The 23,631-nt window shown below is 35.3% G+C and overlaps 1 protein-coding gene across 7 annotated transcripts in view; it reads left to right on the forward strand.

Annotated features, from left to right (window-relative positions):
- The window catches only part of LOC105497296 (zinc finger CCHC-type containing 7), a 278,994-nt gene that overhangs the window by 247,021 nt on the left and 8,342 nt on the right, over positions 1-23,631 (forward strand). For all 7 annotated transcript variants that reach the window (XM_071078019.1, XM_011768308.3, XM_011768307.3 and 4 more), the window contains exons 6-7: positions 533-568; positions 22,957-23,052. In XM_071078019.1, the coding sequence (XP_070934120.1) occupies positions 533-568; positions 22,957-23,052 (132 nt within the window). The remainder of the gene's footprint in view (positions 1-532; positions 569-22,956; positions 23,053-23,631) is intronic.

Raw genomic sequence — 23,631 nt, forward strand, 5'->3', positions numbered from 1 at the left:
GTCGTTTTTGTTCTTGTTGTTTTTAATTCTCTTTCTTATAGAGTATTAAGAGTTAGCACCAAGTGATTCAGTAAAAGATGCCAACAGCTGTCACAAATATATAATAACAATGAAGTCTTCTTAAAGCAGTTACTATTAAATTGTTTTCCATCTTACTACCAAAGTTCAAAATGTTGTTTTAAAAGGTGTACTTGGTGAGTTTTGTTGATTTTGGCCACTGCTGTTCATTTATCAGTTTAACTGAGTTATGGCTCTTTATCACATCTTAGTGCCCAAAACTTCTAACCTGAAAAGAAAAAGAGAGAGAAAACTTTGTTACTGGCTTTCTGACAATGGCAGGGAGTGTGTTAAACCAGTGTAAAATTCAATTAAACTGTCTAGCCAGGTTTTTGAAGCTGAAATGCAGACCCTTTCTGTTAAGCTTCTTATTTTCCTGTGACCGACACCGGTGGATGCTGGGTTATGCCAAAACCAACAGGCTGTAAAGTACCTTGTTTCATGCTCCCAGCTGATCAATATTTTTATTTTCCAGGCTTGCACAGAAATCTGGAGGCAGTATCACCTAACAGTGAGTAGAAACACCTTTTTTATTTTCCCCAAGACCTAGCCTATTTACCCTTCTCTGAACTGCTGACCATAAAATATAGACAAGCATCTTCTGCTGGAAGATAATAAACATCTGAAGAGTTTTTGTACTGAGAAAGCAATAATATACTTTTTCTCTTTTCCACTGCCCCCTACCCTATCTTCCTGTTCTTAAAAGAATTTGATTTTTTTATTACTCACATCATTTAATAATTACATCATGGTATCTCTTAGTCTTCCAGACTGTATTCATTAAACTAAAGGGTAAAAGTATACTGGGAGCCTTAAAGAATAATAATCCAGTGTCTTTAAATGTTGTATTATCCACAGTCCACAAGCATTCAGTCCACAGTATCTTCATTTGCCTTTACTGAAACAGTTACTCATCTTTTTCAATGAACCTAGAAAAAGCTTAGTGTATATTTCATATAGAATAATTCAACTGTCATATCCTTAAGCCCTTCTTGACTTATTCAAAATGTATAAATATCTGCTTAATACCATTCAAATGATTCAATTCCTGGTTTCCTTTTATTATGATTTTAGGCTAAGTAGAAGCAGAAAATATAGTTTGCTAGAGAATCTAATTGACTGGTGCTCAATATTATGAATTTAGTTTACTTTTAATGTTGTTCAGCTTAAATCATTTCAATAATTCACCATAGCCTTACTACTCACTTCTTTTACTGTATTAAATATGTTGTGCAAAGCAACAGACCATTATTCTTTTAGTCATTACAGTTATATAACATAATATATATTAATTAAAAGTTGTTAAACATTGTTTCTTAAGGTTTAGCTTATTTCAAAGTTTTGTTTACACAAAGACAGCTTGTAAAAATACAAAGGGCAAAGTTCTTTCAAAACATGACTTTCTTCTTATCATTCTCTTTAGGGAAATAAAAGTAAACCAACAAGTAGACTCAAACTACCTGTCTGTCTGTTACAGGCCCAAGAGGCCATAAATTATATAAGGTGGTTTGTTTTCACACTTTGTGATTACCATTTAATTTATTTAAAGATTTTCAGTAGAAAGCTGTAACTCCTCAAGTATTCCTCAAATCTCAAATTAGGATTTGTTAACATGTTCTACCCAAAAATATATACATACCCATGTATGTTACACATATATGTTACAGATGTAATTCATCTGAATACATTAAGTTTGTGCTTATATAGCAGTTTTTTATCCTAACATAGTGAAATCCTTACAGCCTAAACTTAATTAGAATCTAATTATATGTGTTACACTTTTCGAGATCACAGAGCTACTCTTTGTAACCGTATAAAGTTATATCCTTGTAGATTTGACATTGCATTTATTTCAGCTTTTCCCTTAATTTAAACAATTCCAATCTTGAAGTATAGGAAGTATGATTTTAAAGCTGCTCTTTTGATTATTTACACCTGTGTTCTTTTATATACCTGTAGTTAAAGGGTAAAAATTTGTTTCAATATAACAGATATTTGATGGTTTGCTTAATATTTTAGCTGTTCAGAAACATAAATTTTAAAAAGAATCATTAGGAAAAAATAAATGAAAACAAAATAAATTTACTTTTTAAGGAATTACAATATATTCTATTTATAGGTATAACAAATTCAATTTGAAAACTTTGTTCCAATCTGGAATCCTGGTTAATTTTTAAAAAATAATATTGAAGTTGCCATCACAGTTTATAAATTATCAAGTTGAAATTAATAATGAGTTTACTATGCAAGTATAAATATAAAACTAACGTGTTTATGAAGTTGTGCATATGTCAGTGTCTCTAAAATAAAATAGTTAAGTATTTAAATTATCAGTATATGGACAATATCCAAATGTATGCAATGAAGGAATATTCAACCTTGAATAAAAACAAGATGCATGGTGATTTTAGTCATCTTCAGCTCTTTTACTAGGCGATGGACTGCCATCTATTGACTCCTAGTAGCCCTCACACATGAATGTTGAGTCAGTCAGCGCAATGACCAAGTAATGAAGCCTTGGTTAGAATTATTACTACTTATTCATTTCAACCAGTCTGCTTAAAACTCTGGACCTTTCTGCACTTAAGCATTGATTAATTATTTTTTCTAACCAAAATTGTCAGATTTCTTATCCCAAATGATGGGAAATGTAATTAGTATCCAGTTTGGAAATGTTTATATTTGGGAGCTTTACAGTTGCTTTTATGTGCCTCCCAACTAGAAGATCATTTATAGAGCAACTTAAATTTTAATAGTAAATTAATGTTCACCCAGGAATCATTTTCTTTAAAAATCAAAAAAGTCTGTAGGTTAAATAGAATATTGTTTCTCAAACATATAAGAAATGTGGTGTAGTTGATTGTTACTAGTGGACTTCTGAAATATTCCAAATAAAAAATTCCTTAAAACACTTTCAGAACTAAGAAGAAAGTTATAGAAGTGTTCACTATTTTCAACAACTTCAAGAAAAATAAAATGAAATATCTTCAACAACCTGTATATGAATATAATAGCTTTTTAATCAGCTAGACTTGACTACATTAATAAAAGCTAAAGACCGTCATTCTAAAGGGTGCATGCTAATAAAACTAAAAAGACTACATACACACAAACATCCATATTCTAACAACCATCTGATGACACCATCTTTTTATGTTTTAATGATTCTAAAATTATATAATTTAATGTCTTTATCAATTTGGAGACCATAAAAAAAGAAAAAATATTGTTTTTATTTAACAATTACATAATTTCCTCAAATAGTTAATATTTTTACCTCCTTCAAAAATGTTCAGAATGTTTTTAAATGTTTAATAATATAACTTCTTGTATTTTCATTTCTGCTACATTATCAGATTTTTGTAGAGGCTGACTTTTAATGTTCTTTTTCATCTTTCAAATAACTAATTCTAGATAAAAATTTTCCCTCTTTAACTATTCAAGAAAGAATGTCCCTTCCCCCACCCCCTGTCATTTCTACTCTCATTTATATTAAAAATCCTGGGCCAATATGGCCACCAACAGAGTTTTACAACCAACAGAATTTTTAACTAGTAGAGGCTATGATTTGACATGAGTTGGACATTTGGTTAATCTTGTTTTTAATCTACTTTAAAAAGTAACCAGAGTTTGCTATTTGAGGGCTGTATGTGTTAAGAACCGAAAAGCACAATGCATCTTTTATGTTTAATTTTGCATTTGATTTCTTTGTGTGCATTGTTAAAATGTATTTCAAACCCTACTGCCTTTTATTTCAACTGAAGATTTAAGCAGGAAGCAAATGTAACTGCTTTAGAAGAATTAAGCCTTGTTTTTTTATATATAATATTTTGAATGCCTAGAATTTACACTTCAAAAAATAGAATATTTGTTATCTGGGAAATGGAGAAGAGTAGAGAAGTGAGTGTGCTTGCCTTCCTTTCTGGCCTAGTAAAGGCTTACGGCCACAGTGTGTCAGAGTATATCTTATAAACCATAAGTAACAATATTACATTTCATTTTGCCACTTAGTTTTCTGTCCTTACCTGGAAATACCCATTTAGAAATGTATTTTTTGTGTTTTCACAGTTTGGAGTTTTATACTGAGTGAGAATGTTATTCTCTAAAGCATTCTATGCCATACTACGTAGTGGGTACCCCTAAATGTCAACAGATTTGGGTTTAACTCTAGAACTATGTTTTACAGTCCAGAAGGAATAAGAGCGTGGTTTTGGTTCTGAGACTGTATCTATGCAAAAGCCTTTATCCTGAGATTGTGATGTAAGATAGGATAGATAATTTTCTAATTGCCTAATGCTAATATGGAATGTTTTTCTTTTAAAATAACTTAAAATGTGAAATGAAGAGATTCAAAAAGTCAGCCAGAATCTTTTCTTTTCCAGGTTAATTGGATATATGTTGGGATTCCTAAATATGTTTCTGAGAGGTCCTTGGCTACATAAGCAGATCTGTAAAAACCATAATAACCCCATGCACACAGTAGATATCAAGTGATAGGTCTGTTTTTCTCTGTGTGCGCTTTGGTGTGTTTAAGATAATAGAACTGGTTACATATTGTTGTCTTATAAAATGCTAAATAACCCCAAAATTAGATTTTGGAGTTATCTAAGCACCATTTTTACTGGTACCATTTTTGAGGCCTAACACATAGCTTTTCATAAGCTAATACATTATAAGTTCATTTTGGAAGCTTTTGTTTTGGTAGTTCAACTCACTTTGCCCGCTTCCTCAAGAACCAGAAATACTCTTGTGTAAATTATAGTTTTTTTTTCCTCTGTATCTGGTATTGCTGTTTTAATGTTTTGATTGACCAGGTGTTGCTATTGAGACATTACATCTCTGTCAAATTGTCAGAGGTTTAGTTTTCATTTAAAATGCCCTTAATACTAAATACTACTGAGGTGAACGTGATTGTGCTCTGATCATTCAGAAGGCACATGACTCTTTTGTAGTGCTTCAGGGCCATCTTTCCATTATAGTACTACAAAATAAATCAGACTGGTTTATCTTTTGAGTTTCTTGGTGTCTGAATAACAAGATTTTTTTTTTTTAATAAGCATCGATAACTTGTAATAGTCCATCTCTGATAACAGAGATAGAAAATACATTTGGAGAATGACTAAAATTTTTAAAGATATTTCAAATACAAAATTTATATGAATAGTTTTATGTTATTTAAATACTTGTCTTGTTCTTAAATAAATTGCTGTTAAAATTATCCTAATAATTTTTACTTCAATCTTCTCATATTTTGAGTTTAGTAGGAACGATAAATTACTACATTTACAGAGTAAGTCAACTGATTTTTTTTTAATCTTTATTTCACTGGCATGTGGAACCACATTTTCCCAGAACTTATCATTGGAAAATGTAATTTCAAAGCAAATGAAACCTGGAATTATCAATCTCAATAAATGAGATTCTTTTAAAAATAAATACAATTTGCTAAATCATCAAAAAGCAATTTTCTAAAGCTACTGTAAAGGAAAGGGGGAAAATGAACTTTGTGAATTATAAATGCATATGTTATTTTTCCTCACATAACATTTCCACAGATACTTAGAAATTGTATGTTTGCATATTTATTTTTGAATGGAGATAGAATAAGATGATTTAGATTTAGGTGTAATTTATATTTATTGGAGCACTTGAGAGAACCTTAGTATTTTCTTCTTTACAAAGAAATACTGAAGTGTTCACTCCTTCAATTCTGAAGTTTGAAGTTACTTGATTTTCAGTATTTTAATGCAAATACTAATTTGGTTTAAATGGGAAATCAATATGGCATATTTTGCAGTTTTTTCCTTGCATTAATATATTTAGATAATATCAAGTACTTTATGATGGTAATCCTAATGTAGATTTAAGTGTTTCAGATAATGAAGCAATGAGAAGTATGCAGCCTTCACACAATTTAAGAAAGATTTATCATAAATGTTTTGGCATAGAAGCAGCTGTGCTTTTGCCATCTTCTAAATATCTTTAATGACCTACTCATTAGTCATCATGAATTTGGCTCATATTTTTAGATATTAGATGTTGTTCAATAATCAAATAATTGAATCTGAAGTTCTGCTATAAATAGTGACTTCCTTTCTTTATTTGACGGAAAAAGTCCCTGTGCTTTTTAATCCTGCCCCTAGTGGCTAGGGACAAAGACCAGTATGTTTAGGACTTAAATATTTCTCATATGGACTTAAAGTTGTACTTCTGTTTTAAAAATGTAAAGAAGTACTTTTTGTGGTCATCTGTTTTCTTATCTGTTAACAAATGTTTATCCTGAGGATGACAAATGGAGCATCACGTTTGGACTTTTTTTTTTTATTACCCTTTCCTCTCTTCCTCGTGTGTTCGGCATTACTTAAAAAGGAATTATAGTTAGTCATTATAGGGGCAGTTTATTCTTGATTATTAAATACTGTGGTAATTAAATTTCATTTCTAAGTGCTACTTATTTTAACATAACACACTTCAAAAATCCTTTTTAAAACCCACAGTATTCATATAATCTCAAAGAAAACTACATTTCTTTCTTTAAAAAAATTAATGGAACACTTCATGAATTTGCGTGTCATCCTTGCTCAGGGGCAAAGCTACATTTCTTTTTACTTGTAACTCTGCACTTTGAAAGAGTGACCCTATTACAACAAAAATGAATATAAATATAAACAAATAGTCTTAGATTTTCCAAAATTAATAGTTTATCATTGTACAGTAACTATATAATAAATTATAGTTTTAAAATCTTAAGTGTTGAGCGATGCCAATTCTTTGTCATGTTACGTACACACACAGAGTGTAGAAGTATTATGTAGATAACTTTAGCATATTCAAGTGATTATTTCGCATATGTGCTTTGAACAGGTGTTTCATGCCATTTATTAATTATATTCCAAGTGATCATACTTGCCATAGTCTTTTCTGGACATTTCAGTGCAACAGTAAATGTAGATAAAATATACTAGACCAATGATATTTGTATTAGACATTCATTTTGGTAGTCATGCATGTGAGTAACATGGTAGATTACCGTAATTCCTAAAGGTCTTAAGTATTTAGGAATCAATTAGTTACAATCATGATCAACCATAACCTTTAAGGGTTTGGATCAATCATTTGAATAATCTGCAGGAAAAGACTCCTAAAAAGATTCCTTGACTTGTTAACATGAACAGTCTCTCTGAAATAGTGTTATATTTTATGTTATGATATAAGTTGTGGTGATAAAGTTTAAGGTTTCAAAAGCACAGTCTTTTCAGTGACTAAAAGTTAATGAATTATTGTTAAAAATCAGTCAGATTTTAGACTTAAAATTTATTAGTCATTTGATCCCTATATATCAGAAATTCAAGGGAGTTATGTGTGGGGTTTTTTTGGTACATTTATAAGTATTTTCTTCCAGCTATTTTGAGGTGGGTGCAATGGTCCTCCAAGACCAACAGCTCTGGTGTTTAAGAAATACCGAAAACAAATGAAGAAATATGTTACCTCTTTAGAAAGCATTTAACAAAAAAAATGTTTAATGTCTTTGGGATTAAATTAGAACTTCACCTTAATTGGTACACCAGTACATAGATAGCTCACATTTCAAAACAAGAATTATTTAAAGTGAGTGTTTAGAAATTTGTATTAGCTTTGTAAAAGGAATGCACATGTGTGTATCAACTGGTAATAAAGCTACTAGATAATTTTCATTCATTTTTCAATAATCATGTAGAACTGAATCAATTTGATAAATTATAAGATCATCTTTACAATTTTGTAATGCATCCATTTTACATAAATATGTTCCTTTATATTGATTTGTGGATTACCTCACATGCTTACTCAGTTAGGAGAACTAAGTTTTGGGTTGTGTCTTAACTTTGTTTATACAATATCAATTTTGTTTTCTTGGCTCTCTCACATTTCCTTTGTTTACAGTTGTACATTTCCTCCCTGTTTTTACCAAAGTCCTTAGAAAACCGTGCTATACAATTGGGCCAGAAGGGCAAGCAAATTTCTGAGGAAATTACTAGGTAGCATTTTTTTTTTAATCATAGTAGAGAAAAGAATGCCAGCTTTGGGACTGGACTGTGGTTCAGAGTCTGAGTCTTTCCTCATATACTAAATGTGCAAACATAGTTAAAATATTTAACTTCTAAAGTCCTCAATTTCTTCATCTGAAAAATGGGGATAATGCCTTGTAGGATTTTTGTAAGTATATGATGAGATGATAAATGTAAAGTACAATACCTGACAGATAGAGCATGTTAAACACTATGCAAGCTGTACTATGGCAAACCCAAAGGCATCTTAGACCTGTAGAGGTGGCCTCTGGACTGACGTCCCAAACTCAGATTATTATAATGCCTTCTGCCCAACCTTAGGAGATTCCTAAGGACCTCTTTACTCTGTCTCCTAAGAATGTTTCCTTCTTATGTTTATTGAAGTGAATCTTTTGTTGACAAAATTGTTTCCTCAGTTTTCATTTTCTAATAATTTATACTTGTCTTATTCTTTTCCATTTAGGCTACTTCCTTTCCTAATGAAAATGACTGTATAAAATATGTATCAGAAAAATGCAATATCACTTTGAAAATATATATTAATAAATGTATGATTCTTAAGTGATAACTTCAGTGCCATCTGAATATAGTTCTCTATCATAAGCAAATAAATTATATAAATATTTGCTCTCTATACAAATGATGAGAATAATATGAAATTGAAAAATTCACCCAAACATAAACATACCCCAATTAGAATACTTTCTGCTAGGAGTAGAGGGCTTATGTTAATCAGATAAGAAATGAAACAAAATAGCATATCAGTTTTTTGCACTTCAGGTAAAACTACTTTATGCCTTCACATGATTAGTGCCAAAAACCAGCCTGATTTCCTAGCAAAATGTAGTGATATAAGAGCTGGGTCAGTTCTGCAGACTTCCAACTGTATTCTCAGATAGATCCAGTGAAAAAGGCAACTCAAACTTAAGCACTTTATCAGTACATGCAATTTGTATTCTTTCAAAGAGCATTCCTATTTCATGTTTGCTCCTTGTTTTAAGACAAGCAGAGGCTAAGATGGAACATATTGTAAAAGCAAAAGAACATTACTTCCCCCTTCTAACAGGTCCTTGCAGCTGTGGAATTCCCTGCCTTTGTGACTGATGGTTAAGAGTATTACAGTGGAATAAGCAGAGTTGGGATGGCAGGTGGTGGGAGGGCCATATGTTGTAAGTCATGTGGAGTTATGGTAAAAATGAAAATCTTGGGGTTTATTTGGATCCCCCGTGTATTAGCTAATAAACATAATAGAGCTATGATTCTATTATTCTATAATTTTTTGTTGAGGTTCATGTACAATCACATGCAAAATATAGAAGCAGATTTGAATATGTTAAGCATTTCGTATGGTTGGAAGACGTGTATTAGTGTGATTCCTATGCTTTATAGTCTAACCCAATAAACATTCAGATAAAATGTCCATAGATTTACACATTTATGTGTTCTTTTCTGTCCCTTCACCCTACATCCTGTCTCCATGCCTTCATCCCTCCATCCTGCATCAAAGCTTGTGGTCCTTCTCCATCCACGTACTAAATGGTTTCTTTGTAAACGAAGCCATTTGTCCATCATTGTTTGGGGTCCAAACAGTGGTAAGATACCCTGTCACCGATCCCGCATGCTATGAATGGCAGCTCCTCTCCGGACAATTGGCGGAGGGGCCGAGAAATATTCCTGAGAGGATTATTTAACCTTTCAATTTAGAGGGCACAAAGCCTGGCTGATTAATGAACTTTCTGATGGGTGCCGATAAGCGGATCTATTTCTTTATTTCCCCTAAAAGTGATTCCTTCTTCTGTCCATATTACTATAATCTTAAACATAAAATGTGGCAAATAGATTAAAAAACAGCACTAAAGAGTTTATCTGGCTGGCAAACTGAAGGAGCTAAATTAAAATTGGTAATGACAGCAGTGGCTCAGCCTCATATATGGTTTTTAAATGCACTGTGTATTTTGAAGAGACTTATTCTCCAGCTCGCCTGGTAATGACTGCTTTTGGTGCACAGTCTGGGGCTGGCTTCTGTTATCCCCACCCCATCCCACCCACCCACCCCCCCAAAAAAAATGAGTTGTGTTATCTGGATGGCTGCAGACACATATGCATCCCCCTTTCTCACTGCATGGGCAGACAAGGTCGATAGCATTACAAGGTATTTGTGGCAGTGCTTGTTTCAGTTTTCAGAGCTGCCAGTTTCCAGGCGGATTTGAATTACAAAAGAAGAAGCTGGCATGAAAATTGAAAGGTTTTATCGGCTGGTCTGAAGCCTCATAGCACATTGCTTATTTATGCAGTCCATTTGCACCAGGAAATATAAAAAGGAAATACATTTTTAAAATAAGGCCATAAAGACTCAGATATGTTTAAGATGGCAAATAAAATATAGATACCTATAATATCTTTCCAGGAAACGATTTTCACTTAATGTTGCACATTACTTCAGAAGAGCATTTATGTTGCTGTCATAAATTTGTGCGTTTGTGTCACTATGTAGGTAGTCTCTGGGGATTAAGAAGGAAGCCTTTGCTAACTTACTTTAAAATTAAAATAGACAGAGGGATAGCTCTGCAGTTTGAGAGCTACATTGGAAATATTTAAATAGGGTGGTATATTAAACTTAAACTAACATTTTTGCATTCCATGTAAAATTAGCTATGGCCCAATGAATAAATGCTACTACCTTTAGAGAAAATTGGGATGCTTTTTAAGCCACAAAGATTTGGAGCATTCAGGAAGTGAATTACTCTGATCCTTACTGTGTTGCATATGTTCATTGTTCTCTGCTTACTGAGGCTTTCTTTTTGTTGGTGGGGTTGTTTTGACAGGGAGTGTCCCATTTACAAAAAGAAAGGTTATAAATTAAAAAGCTTAATAGCTCATTTTTATAAAACTCATGCTTGTTTTTAGTCTTCAAATATATCATATTTTAGATTTTGCATAGTGGTTAATGTTGTGAAGATATAACCCTTTCACTATTGGAAGTTATACCAACATTTTATATCTATTTACATTACTTTAATGTAGTTTCGATTTACTGAAAAAGATATAATTATGTAATTCCTTGCACTCTTGACTACATAAAATGAAGACATAAGTATACAAACATAAAGTAGTGCAAGGCCTTGAATGATTGATCATCCGCAACCTTTCAACCCATTGGTTTATAAAATTTCAGTGTATCCGAAAGAGAAGTAGGGAGGAAGTTACAGAGATACAGGAAATATCAAATAACTAAAGCAACACACATTATTCTGCAGTTCAAATGAACACTCTTTAAGAATCTTTTTTCCAGTAAGGCAAATTACTCTCAGGTAAACCATGAGAGATGCATTTTTTTTTACTATTTTTATTTTCACTATTTTCACCAGTGTCTGGTACCTTTCTCATGTTTTCATGACCTGGACTAATTACTTCATGTAGTTGTTTTTTTTTTGTTTTTTTTTTTAAGCAGAGAAAATATCAAAAGCATACATGTCTGCTGCATGCTAATGATGGGCTGTACATTTTTTCATGAATTTTCATAAGGATTTTTTCTACGTAGCATGTGTGGCTTAATGATGTAATCACCCGATAGACTAGAAAATGCTCCAAAGGAGGCGTTCCGGTCTGTTGTGTACATAATACATGTTTCAAAAATCTGCCTAATTAAGGAATTACCCAATGGATTGGGAGTCTTTTGGGTACATGACATAGTTTTTTAACACATAAAAATATTATGTATATATGATATACATGGTACTTTTAATGCCATTTTTAACATGTGAGGAAAATTAGTAACAATGTCCACTAGAATACAGGGAATTCTGTTTTTTCACTAAGAAAAAATAAAAGCTTTAAAAACTTCATAGAGGAAACACTATTTTAAAATAATTCTAAAGCCATTAGCTTGGAGAAAATTCCTCCTAGTATTCCTGAAAGGGAAGTTAATACTGTGAATATTTGCCAGAACAGTATACAAATGGAAGACTTTGTCCAAAACCACAGTTGAAGTAGGCCTAGAGTTCAGGTCCTAGGTGTGAGGATCCACTCAGAAAAACACCTTAAAGGGAGGAAAGGGAACAGTTTTTGGCTTTTTTGTAATACAGCATCATCTTTGTTGTCTCACAGCCTCTGCTTTGGTTCAGTTCATTATAAAACAGTGTGCCTAACTTTTAGGTTTCTTTATTTGATTCCTTTAGGCCCCAGATATTCCAGACCCACTCCTACCCCTTGGATATATACTAATTACAATTCTGTTGGTGTTCATATTTTAAACAATCCCAAAGGAAAGGGAAAGTATACATTCTTCTTTCCCTGACTACTCTTTATAAAATGAAATAAAAATTTAGAAAAGTATGTCTGATTTCTAGAGTAGCTAGTAGAAAGCAGTATCTTGGCTGGGTGCGTTGGCTTACGCCTGTGATCCCAGTGCTTTGGGAGGCCGAGATAGGTGTATCACTTGAGGTTGACCAACCTGGCCAACATGGTGAAATCCCATCTCTATTAAAAATACAAAAATTAGCCAGGCGTGGTGGCAGGTGCTTATAGTCCCAGCTACTCAGGAGGCTGAGGCAGGAGAATCGCTTGAACCCAGGAGGTGGAGGTTGCAGTGAGCCAAGATCACACCACTGCACTCCACCCTAGGCGACAGGGTAAGATTCTGTCTCGAAAAGAAAAGAAAAGAAAATCAGTATCTTGAAATAGAAAGGTATATTTTAAATTTAAACTTTTGTTCTACTCAAATTCCAAAATGATGCTATTACGTCACCTCAACTAATAGACTTTGAATATGATGACAAGCTTTTGGTTTGGGGTAACATTTTCTTGAGAAGTCCTATTTGATTACTTGGGTTAGGTTTTTTAGATACATGACTATTGGGATAAAGCTTGTCCTATTAGTGGGTTTATAGAAAGAATAAATTGATTTGGAAATATGAGAGAATAAGGTTGTTCTCAAACATGAAAATCATACTGATTGAAGAGATGCTTATGCACATGTGATTTAGTCAGTAAGATTGGAGCCAAGCTCTACTTTTCTCAGTGTTACATTTGGTTATGAATGCATTTACCTCAGGTATTTAATATATTTGCTTTTTAATATATGTTCATATAGCAAACTGGATTAATAAATAGAAACACATAGTGTAGTCTTTAAGCATATGTGTGATTATAAAAATAAATCCATTTTGCATTCACAGAATAGAAAATACCCTTTAATTAGTGAAATTGATTACATATCCTATATAGTAATGAGCTTCAGCTAGATGCAAGCCCTCATTGGATCAAAGTCAGTTTAGATAAGGGCAGCTGAAGGTCACAGAGGGAGATGCCCAGCAGGTTCATTTGCATAAAAAATTACTGTTAGAAATAGGACACTGAGGCAGCTCTAGCTCTTGGCCTTTGTCATGGAGATTCCTAGTAGTGAAGGGAGTAAGGCCAGTGTCCCAGATAATGATTAACTGTTTTAATGGCATTCATTCATTCATTCCACACTAACTACTCATGCAGAAAAAAGGGTTATGTAAAATGACATTAGAAGAAAATCATTTGTAATCGTTGCATCGGGCTGCACTTTGAGGAGACATTAGGAGTAAATCCGTGGCGTGGTAGGCTTATGCTTTATCTTCTGATATTTACTGAGTTTACTGGTGCATGAAAAGCTTTCAGCAAGAATAGCAGATGGGATGGACCTTTCATAGGTAATGCTATCTACCAGGTTATTACTTCTATATATTGATAGTAAAGTAATCTCCAAGATATCACCCTACAAATATAGATTATTTAAATGTCTGTAACAAAAAATAAAAAATAAAAAGAAGAAATACAAAAGACCTGCTTTTATAAGTAGTTAATTTGGTATCCATTGGGTCAAAGTCTTCAGATAAATTTTTTGACTTTAAAAAGTTCACAAAAACTACATTCATTGCCTTGCATTTAACTTTTTGTCAGCAGTACAGGCATGTATGACAGAACCCTGAACTTAGAGCTAATCAGTTGACACATTCTGCTTTAAATTGGACCTTTACTGTTAATTAAAAATAAAGACATGCTCCAAGGCATAAGTATTGAGTCACAAATTTCTAATTCTAACACTTTAAATAGCTTAGAGATTTTTGTTAGATCATAGTATGAAAACTTGTCCACTGGAAACCACTATTGAGTTTTCAGTACTATATTCTAATACAGAAATGTTCTCTAATTAGGTAAGATCTAGGCTGATTTCATTCCTATTAAGCCCTAGTACATGATAGTTTATTAAAATGAGAGTATGTAGATAGCGTTTGTCATGTCATTTACTAATTAATTATTATGAAACAGTTTAGAATTTCATAGCACAATATACTGTTGCTATTTTTATTAGTAATAATGGAAGTTTTTAACTAGTGACATTATTCAGATGAATGAACATCCACATGTTTACATTTCTTTCAGGGGTTAAATTTGAGATTCCTTTAAAATAAGAAGTATCAACATGAAACATGCTTTCAAAATCTCGATTAAGAAGGATCTCTTTGTTCCTGGTACTATAAGACTGAGTTCCTATTCACTTTGCATTGCTAATTCTTTCCTGATTTTGTCAGAGTATATACCACATTCTCAGTGTGAAGAAGGGGAGACAATAAGGAAGCTGTATTATTAATTTATTCAAGCTTTTTAATATATTTAAGCATGATTTTATAGGTTTTCCCTTAGTGACATAAAAAATTAATAGTTTCCCAAAGTGTGCAAATTTTTATTAACAATAGCTAAATTGTATTGGATGCTTACTATAGGCCATGTGCTTTACTTATGCATTACCTCATTATTCATTCATTAATATTTACTGAACTACTCCTATATGCCTGGCCCTATTCCAGGAGCTGAAGTACAGCAGTGAACAAAACCAGACAAAAATCCCTGCCCTCACAGAACTTACTTTCTCCTAGCCTGGGGGTGGAGTTGGGAGTGGATAGGTAGTAAAATTATAGTATATCAGATATGATAAGTGCCATGGGGAGTTTTGTTTGTTTGGTTGGTTGGTCTTTTTAAAATAAAATTGCAGTGCAGCAGGATAGGGAGTACAGATTGGAGGGAGCTAGCCATTTTAAATAGGTCAGGAAGGCCCTACTGAGAAGATGACATTTGAGCCAAGGCTTGAAGGAAGTGAAGGAGCGCACCATGTTAAATCTGGGAGAAGAGTGATCCAGGCAGATCAAGTAGCTTGTGCAAAGTGCTGAGGTGGAAGTTTGTCTGGGATATTCAGAGAACAGTGAAAAGGCTAGCATGACAGGCTTGCTGTGAGGGAAAGTAGTAGGAGATGAGGTTAGAGAGGTGGGAAGATGAAAATTACAGGCCATTGTAAAGTTCTTGGCTTTTACTCTGAGATGAGAAACTTTAATTAGAGTTTTGAGCTGAAAAGTGATATGTTCTGATTTGCATGCTATAAGGATCATCTTATGTTTAGAGTAGGCTGTAGAGGGCAGGGATAGAAGCAAAGAGACCAGTTATGATGTTCTTGTAGTCATCCAAACGAGAGTTGAGTAATTGAACCAGGACAGTACTGGTAGAGTGGAAAGAGGCAAATGTATTTGCAGAGCCAACAAGCTTTGCTGATGGGCTGGGTATGAGGTATAAGCAAGAGACGAGTTAAGGTTGTTCATTTTTGGCCTAAGCAACTGGAAGGATAAAGTTGCCGATGAGATGGGAAAGATTTTGGGAGGAACATATTTGGAGTGGGGGAAGAACAGAATTTGATTTTAACTAACTAAATTTGAGGTGCTGGTTAGACTTTCTAGTAGAGATACTTGAGTGTAGAGTTAACAGAGATCAAGGCTGAAGATAGAATTTTAGAATGGCAAGGGTAAAAGTTAATGTAAATCTATACTGTTAGATGAGAGCAGATTAAATAGAGAAGAAAAGCAGTCTAAGGACTGAACCCTGGGGCACTGCAGTGTAATTGGACAGAGAGATGGATAGAAACCAACAAAGGAGACTGCAGAAGAAATAGCCGATGAAGTGGAAGAAAACTAGGAGAGCATGTTGTCTGGGAAGCTGAATGAAGAGTCTGTATCAAGAGGAAGTGGTCACCTGGTCAGGTTTTACTGATAGGTTGTTATGTAAGATGAGTAAGTTTCATTTATGCCTCACAGCAGTGTTAATGAGGGAGCACTCTTACTATTATTCCCATTTTACAGATGAGTAAAATGAAGGAACGACCATGTAAATAACTTGACTAAGGTCATATAGCTAGTAAATAGTGGAGCCCACATTAGAACATAATCCCAAAATGCATTGATAACTAAATTTTATCAGAGCATCTGGGTCTTAGGAAGAGTTTGCCAGTTTTGCCCTTGAGTGCCCCCAGTCCTTAAAATCCTTTTCTTCATGCTTTTTCTTTGAATAAGCCAAATATATATCTTTGTATTATGTGTGTGTGCATATATAGTACATACGCATATCCACACACTTGTATATGCCTGTACTGTCTTTGTGAACACAAGAATCTGGTAATAGTAGTTGCTGTTGAGGAAAGAGGAACTGAGTGAGAACAGAAGTGGGAGACAGACTTCTTACCATATCTCTTAGTGTCTTTTGAATTGTATGCCATGTGCATGTTATTGGTTGTAAAATATTTAATTCTTTAAAATCTAAATAACTCATTTAGGATTCATTCTATAGCAGCAAGACATATGATTTGTTCTTTCAGGCTGTGGCCTAACAGCATCTTAGAAGAAATTGTGCTGATGCAGTTTTTTAGTAGAAAATATGTATTTGATGCACACTTAATTCCATTTTGTAGGCCTCAGCCTCCCTAGTGCTTTCGTCTTTTAAAATCTTTACTAAATTTGCTCTTCTGTCTATTATCTCCGTATTCCTCACGGTGTCTATTACAATGTGTTGTACAAAGTAGGAACTCAGTAACCTTTGAATTAAAAATTCCTACTAAGGGATAAATACATGAGAACTACCTGTTATTTCCTCAAATTTAGGCAATAAAATAAATTCAGAAAAATTCCATGAAACTTTTTCTCGTGTCCTCAATTAGTAGTAGAGATTTTCAGTGTTTGTATCTACTTTTGCCACCTTTATTGTTGCATAACTTATTTCCACTCTCTTTTGAAGTCTTTAATACCTACTCATTCACCACCTGTTTGTTTATTGAGCACTTCCTATGTTCTAGGTCATGGGTCAGCAAACTTTTTCTATAAAGAGCCAGGTAGTAAATATTTTAGCCTGGCAGGCCATATGGTCTCTGTTATAACTCTATCCTTATAGCGTGAAATCAACCATAGAAAATTTGTAAACTAATGTGTGTGCCTGTGTTCCAATAAATATTTATAAACACTACAATTTGAATTTCACATAATTTTCATGTGTTGCAAACTATTCTGTGGTGATTATTATTATTTTAGCCATTAAAAAATGTAAAACCAGCTGGACACAGTGGTTCACTTCTATAATCCTAGTGCTTTTGGAGGCCAATGCAGGAAGATTGCTTGAGTCCAGGAGTTCGAGACCAGCCTCAGCAGCATAGCAAGACCCCCATCTCCTAAAAAAATTAAATTAAAAGATAAGTTATGTCTTATATTTGCACAAACAAACATAAATAGAAAAAATTGTGAACATAGACCTTTTCAGAAAGCATTTATTATTTGGGGAGTAGATGATCCTTTTTATCATCACAATCCCTGCTGACAGCTACCAACTAGTTATTGATTGCCTACCATTAGCTTCAAACCCATCATGGGCATCCCATGCCACTTAAAACAAATCTGATATTCTTCATCCTGATTTATAAAGCCCTAAGTGATCTAGTCCCTCCCTGTCCTCTAGAACCTCCTCTTTCACTCTTCCTTCACCTACTCCACTTCCAAATTCACCGGTATTTTTTTCAAATCCTCATATATGGTAAGTTTGTTCCTACCTTAGGGCTTTGTACTACTCGTTCCCCATGCCGTACGCCAAGAGTGGTGTTTCCCCAGGCATCACATACCTGGATTTTCTTGTTATAAGAAAGGACCATCCTGGTTGAGGCTTCCCCAAAAAAGTCAATCTAAGTCAACACTAGTGATTCTCATTCACATAACTATTTTAATTGTTTGCATACTATTTTTCGCTAATATTTTGTATGTTTGTATATTATTGACTCTGTTTATCTTCCACCACTAGAGAGGTGAGCAATGATTTTTATCTTGCTCACTTCTCAGTTACCTGATTTTAGAACAATGTCTGGCATGTATTAGGCACTCAGTAATTATTTTTTGAACAAATTAATGAAGGAATGCATGCATACACTCATGCCATGGGCCCAGCACTCTGGTAAATCTCACTGATGGAGGCATCCTTCGACTTGTATTCTGCTCTACTTGTCCCCTTCCCTTCTTGGATACACAACCTCATTTCTGGGAAAAGTCATCTATGTTCTGTTCTTCAGCAGCTTTCTATTTATAATAAATCCATTACAATCTGGCTTGTACCTCTACCCCTCAAAAGAAACTACTCACAATAGTTTCTCTATTTGCCAACAACTTCCTGTTTACTAAGTCCAGTGGATATCATAGTCTTCATCTTGTATAACCCATCAGTAGCTTTTAATGGTTTCTTCCTTGAAACATCCATTCTACCTTCACATCTATGACACCATCTCTTTTGTTTTTATTTCTCTTAAGCCATGTATGCTTGTGGCTGCAATTTGATGTCACATCAAATAATATATAGCTATCTTTGTGGGTGGAAAATCATTTCTGCTTAATAATTTCATGTCTTCACAGTGTTCTATGTGAAGAAATTTGTGAACCACTGCAATAAGTGATACACGGCTTATATGCATACCTGTTAAAACTCTGTTTAGGCCAGGCGCGGTGGCTTACGCCTGTAATCCCAGCATTTTGGGAGGCTGAGGTAGGTGGATCACTTGAGGTCAGGAGCTCAAGACCAGCCTGGCCAACATGGCAAAAACCCATCTCTACTAAAAATACAAAAATTAGCCAGGTGTACTGGCATGTGCCCATAATCCCAGCTACTCTGAAGGCTGGGGCAGGAGAATCACTTGAACCCAGGAGGGTGAGGTTGCAGTACGCCAAGATCGTGCCACTGTGCTGCAGCCTGAATGACAGAGCATGACTCCATCTCAAAAAAAAAAAAAAAAAAAAAAAAACTCTGTTTAATGACTTTTAGCTAGTCTTAATTTATGAACCCCATTTTTAATTGCAGAATATAAAACCCTTGTTATTTTTATTATATCCCAGTTGATAATACCTGAGGTTGTAAATTCCATTTTGTGTAGCTTTCATTTATTGTTTTCAGTAGAAAAGATTGTTGCGGTTATTGTTTTGCTACAGTTTCTCATTTTAGGGAATAAGAGCTGAAAGTAAAGTTGTTTGAAGTAGTTTTTTTTGTTTTGGTTTAGTTTGGTTTGGGTTTGGGTTTTGTTTTTGTTTTTTGCAATGGAGTTTCGCTCTTGTTGCCCAGGCTAGAGTGCAATGGCACAATCTCGGCTCACTGCAACCTCCGCCTCCCGGGTTCAAGCGATTCTTCTGCCTCAGCCTCCCGAGTAGCTGGGATTACAGGCATGTGCCACCACGCCGGGCTAATTTTTTTTTATTTTTATTAGAGATGGAGTTTCTCCATGTTGCTCAGGCTGGTCTCAAACTCCCGACCTCAGATGATCCACTCACCTTGGCCTCCCAAAGTGCTGGGATTATAGGCATGAGCCACCGTGCCCGACCTGAAGAATATTTTTATAACCTATCTATTATTTTCCTATATCAAGGAAATAAAACCTTTACAAACCACCTGTTTGCAACATTAAAAACAAAATTAGGGGGCCTGGGCATGTTGGCTCACGCCTGTAATCCCAGTACTTTGGGATGCCAAGGCAAGCAATTCACTTGAGCCCAGGAGTTTGAGACCAGCCTAGGCAACATGGCAAATCCCCATCTCTACTAAAAATACAAAAATTAGCTGGGCGTGGTGGCATGCACCTATGGTCCCAGCTACTCAGGAGGCTGAAACCCAAGGATTGCTCGAGCCCAGGAGGTGGAGTTGCAGTGAGCTGAGATTGTGCTGCTGCACTCCAGGCTGAGCGACAGAGCAAGGCGCTGTCTCAAAGAAAAAACAAAATTCGGGCTGGCCGTGGTGGCTAATGCCTGCAGTCTCAGCACTTTAGGAGGCCAAGGTGAAAGGATCCCTTGACCCCAGGAGTTCCAGACCAGCCTGGGCAACATAGCGAGACCCTGTCTCTACCAAAAATTTAAAATATATATATATAAAAATTAAAGTAGCCAGGCATAGTGGTGCACCCCTGTGGTCTCAGCTACCTGGGAGCCTGAACTGGGAGAATCGCTTGAGCCTGGGAGGTCGAGGCTGCAGTGAGCCATGATTGTGCCTCTGTACTCCAGCTTGGGCAACAGAGTCCAAAAAAAAAAACCAATTAGTTGGCAGACTAGCACTCTTTGTTAAGGACTCTCAATAAACAACCTAAGAAATAAAGTGATCCACATTTAAGCCGATCCTTAACTTTTCTTCCAGTCTCCCCAAAGCATGGGGGTATGCAGGGACTAGGTTTTTCTCCTCCTGTTTACAGCACCACCTCCTCAGAGGTCTGTGTCCATCATCTCCTTTCCTCCTTTGGTTTCAACTTCTCCATCTCCACTGTCTTTCCCCGATGTTCAAGTCTTTCCCATTCTATAAACAGACTCCACCAAATCCCCTTCCTGGGTACTGCTTCATCTTATTCTGCCCCTTGATGCTTCTCAATATATAACTTCTCTCTCCTACAACTTCCATTCAATTTTTTAAAACATTTTTTATTCTGAAATAATAGGTTGGTGCAAAGGAGGTTCTTGCTATTAAATGGCAGAAACCGCCATTACAGTTACCTTTGCACCAATCTAATATACATACTGAAAAGTATGTAAAATACATGTGCAAAAGAATAAATTAGTTATGTAGTACACACACAAGTTAACTATTGCCATGTTGAAGTAACAGAAAATTGCAGCTATGCTAAAATCCTGTGTGCTGTTTCTGCTCACTGGAAGTAACCTGGCTTTAAAGAAAAAAAAAATTCCGGGTTAAGTTCACAGATCCTGGCTTTTATGAGTAATGATTTCTTTGCTCTTTTTTATCATTTTACCACCTTTGTATGCATCACTTTACTGTTCATCCTGCTGCCTTTTACTCTTTCTACAATATCTCAGAATTTTCACAGTAAGGTTATCTGAGCAGTTGCCACTTTGAATGGGTGTTTCTCAGTCCTAATCTCACTAGGCCTCTCTGCTATATTTGACATTATAGATCAGTTCATCCTTCTTAAAACAACTCTCTAAGGTCTGTTACTATATTCTCTTATGTCTCTGCATCCTTTAACCTTCCCTTCTATGTCCATTTCACAGGCTCCTCTGCCCGCCCCTTAAGCATTGATGTCTTCAGGTTCCTTCCTCAGCCCACAGCCACTCTTACACTCTCCATGGTGATCCTGTCCACTCTAGTGATTTCAGCCTTCACTCTTATGCTGATTACTTTCAGATCTACTCTCCAGCTCAGACTCCTCTGTCTCTACATAGAAACTGCCTCCTGGAGATCCCCACCTGGATACTCCATATCCAAGACTGTCTTCATCAACTTTCCCTCTAAACTTGCTCCTCTGTCTTTTTCTACTTTTTCTGAATCAGTCATTGCTCACCCAAGTTCAAAATATGGAGGCATCCTGATTTTTCCTTTCCCTCGTTCCCCACATCTTTTCAATGACCAAGCGACACTAGTTTTCTTTCTTTCTTTCTTTCTTTCTTTCTTTCTTTCTTTCTTTCTTTCTTTCTTTCTTTCTTTCTTTCTCTCTTTCTTTCTTTCTTTCTTTCTTTTTCTTTCCTTCTTTCTTTCTCTTTCCTTCTTTCTTTTTTTCTTTCTTTCTTTCTTTTCCTTTTTTGACATGAATTCTTGCTTTGTCACTCAGGCTGGAGTGCATTGGTACGATATTGGTTCATTGCAACTTCCGACTCCCAGGTTCAAGTGATTCTCCTGCCTCAGCCTCTGGAGTAGCTAGGACTACAGGTGCATACCACCATGCCCAGCTAATTTTTGTATTTTTAGTAGAGACAGGGTTTCACCATGCTGGCCAGTCTGGTCTTGAACTCCTGACCTCGTGATCCGCCCACCTCAGCCTCCCAAAGTGCTAGGATTACAGGTGTGAGCCACCGTGCCTGGCCCAAACTACAACTCTAACTGTCCTAACTTCGACACTTAAAACTGGGTAAAGCTCCTGCTCCTTTACTTGACTTACAAGGCCCTCCATTCTTGTGCCCTGCTTTCTCCAGCCTTGTCTTCCATTTACACCTGGCTATGTATGTCATATTTTGGCAGCATGTATGCTCTTTTTTAGTTCTATGTCATTGTTCATTCTGCTCCCTCTGCCTAAGATTCTCCATTTGATTTACACCTCATTTGAGAGTAAATGTAAGTTTTACACCTTCAGGGAAACTTTCTCTGACCCCTCTTTAACCCCATCCGCTGGTGGGGGAGTCCCCCCTCACCACTCCATTAATGCCTTGTACATACTACTGTCACTGTATTGACATTGTTTTGTAATTATGTGTATGCCTCTCATGTTCTACTGGCCCATTATACTGTGTTGAATACTGAACACAGTACTTGGCACAATGCCGAATGGAATGAGGAGGGAGGAAGGAGAGGAAAGCACACATTGACATTAAGAGTAAAAGAATTGTTCTTACCATGTTATATACTTTAATGTATGGAATTGCCTGAATACAGGTCTCCATACCAAATTCTAAGAAACTTCTAAGGAATCCCTTACCTATAAAGTCTTTTGGAAAGAATGAGGTTTTAATTTTCTTCTAACATCAACAAACTCTCACAAATATTCATGTTACAGACCAAACCTGGACCACCCAAAAAGCCGAAGACCCCTTCAAGACCGTCAGCCTTAGCATATTGCTATCACTGCGCGCAAAAAGGCCATTATGGACACGTAAGTTTGAATGACATTTGGACATAAAGCATTCTGTTGTCAGGGAGTGTTCTCTGAAAGACGAACTCAAAAAGAATGTAACTCTAACTACTTACTTTTTAATAAACATTAAAGTAAGACTTAATATATTTTCAACTGATTTATCCCTTTCCTCCCTGCTAGAGTAATAAGCTATCAGAGCGTATTCCTCTAATTATCTTACATGTACATGAACAAGTTGAGATAAAACTAATAGAGCTGATAAAATCAATCAGACAAATATGATAGTCAACAGTATGATAGCAGTTCTCTTGATTTCTTATAAACACAATTGTTTTGACACAGCCATAGCATGATTTTAGATTTTCTTTTTTTCTTTTTCTTTTTTTTGTTTTTTTGAGACAGAGTCTTGCTGTTTCCCAGGCTGGAGTGCCGTGGTGCAATCTCTGCTCACTGCCACCTCCTCCCAGGTTCAAGCCTCAGCCTCCCAAGTAGCTGGGATTACAGACACCTGCCACCACGTCCAGCTAATTTTGTATTTTTAGTAGAGATGGGTTTTTACCATATTGGTCAGGCTGGTCTTGAACTCTTGACCTCAGG

Source organism: Macaca nemestrina, chromosome 14 (assembly GCF_043159975.1).
Source record: "Macaca nemestrina isolate mMacNem1 chromosome 14, mMacNem.hap1, whole genome shotgun sequence".
Classification (NCBI taxonomy): Eukaryota; Metazoa; Chordata; class Mammalia; order Primates; family Cercopithecidae; genus Macaca; species Macaca nemestrina.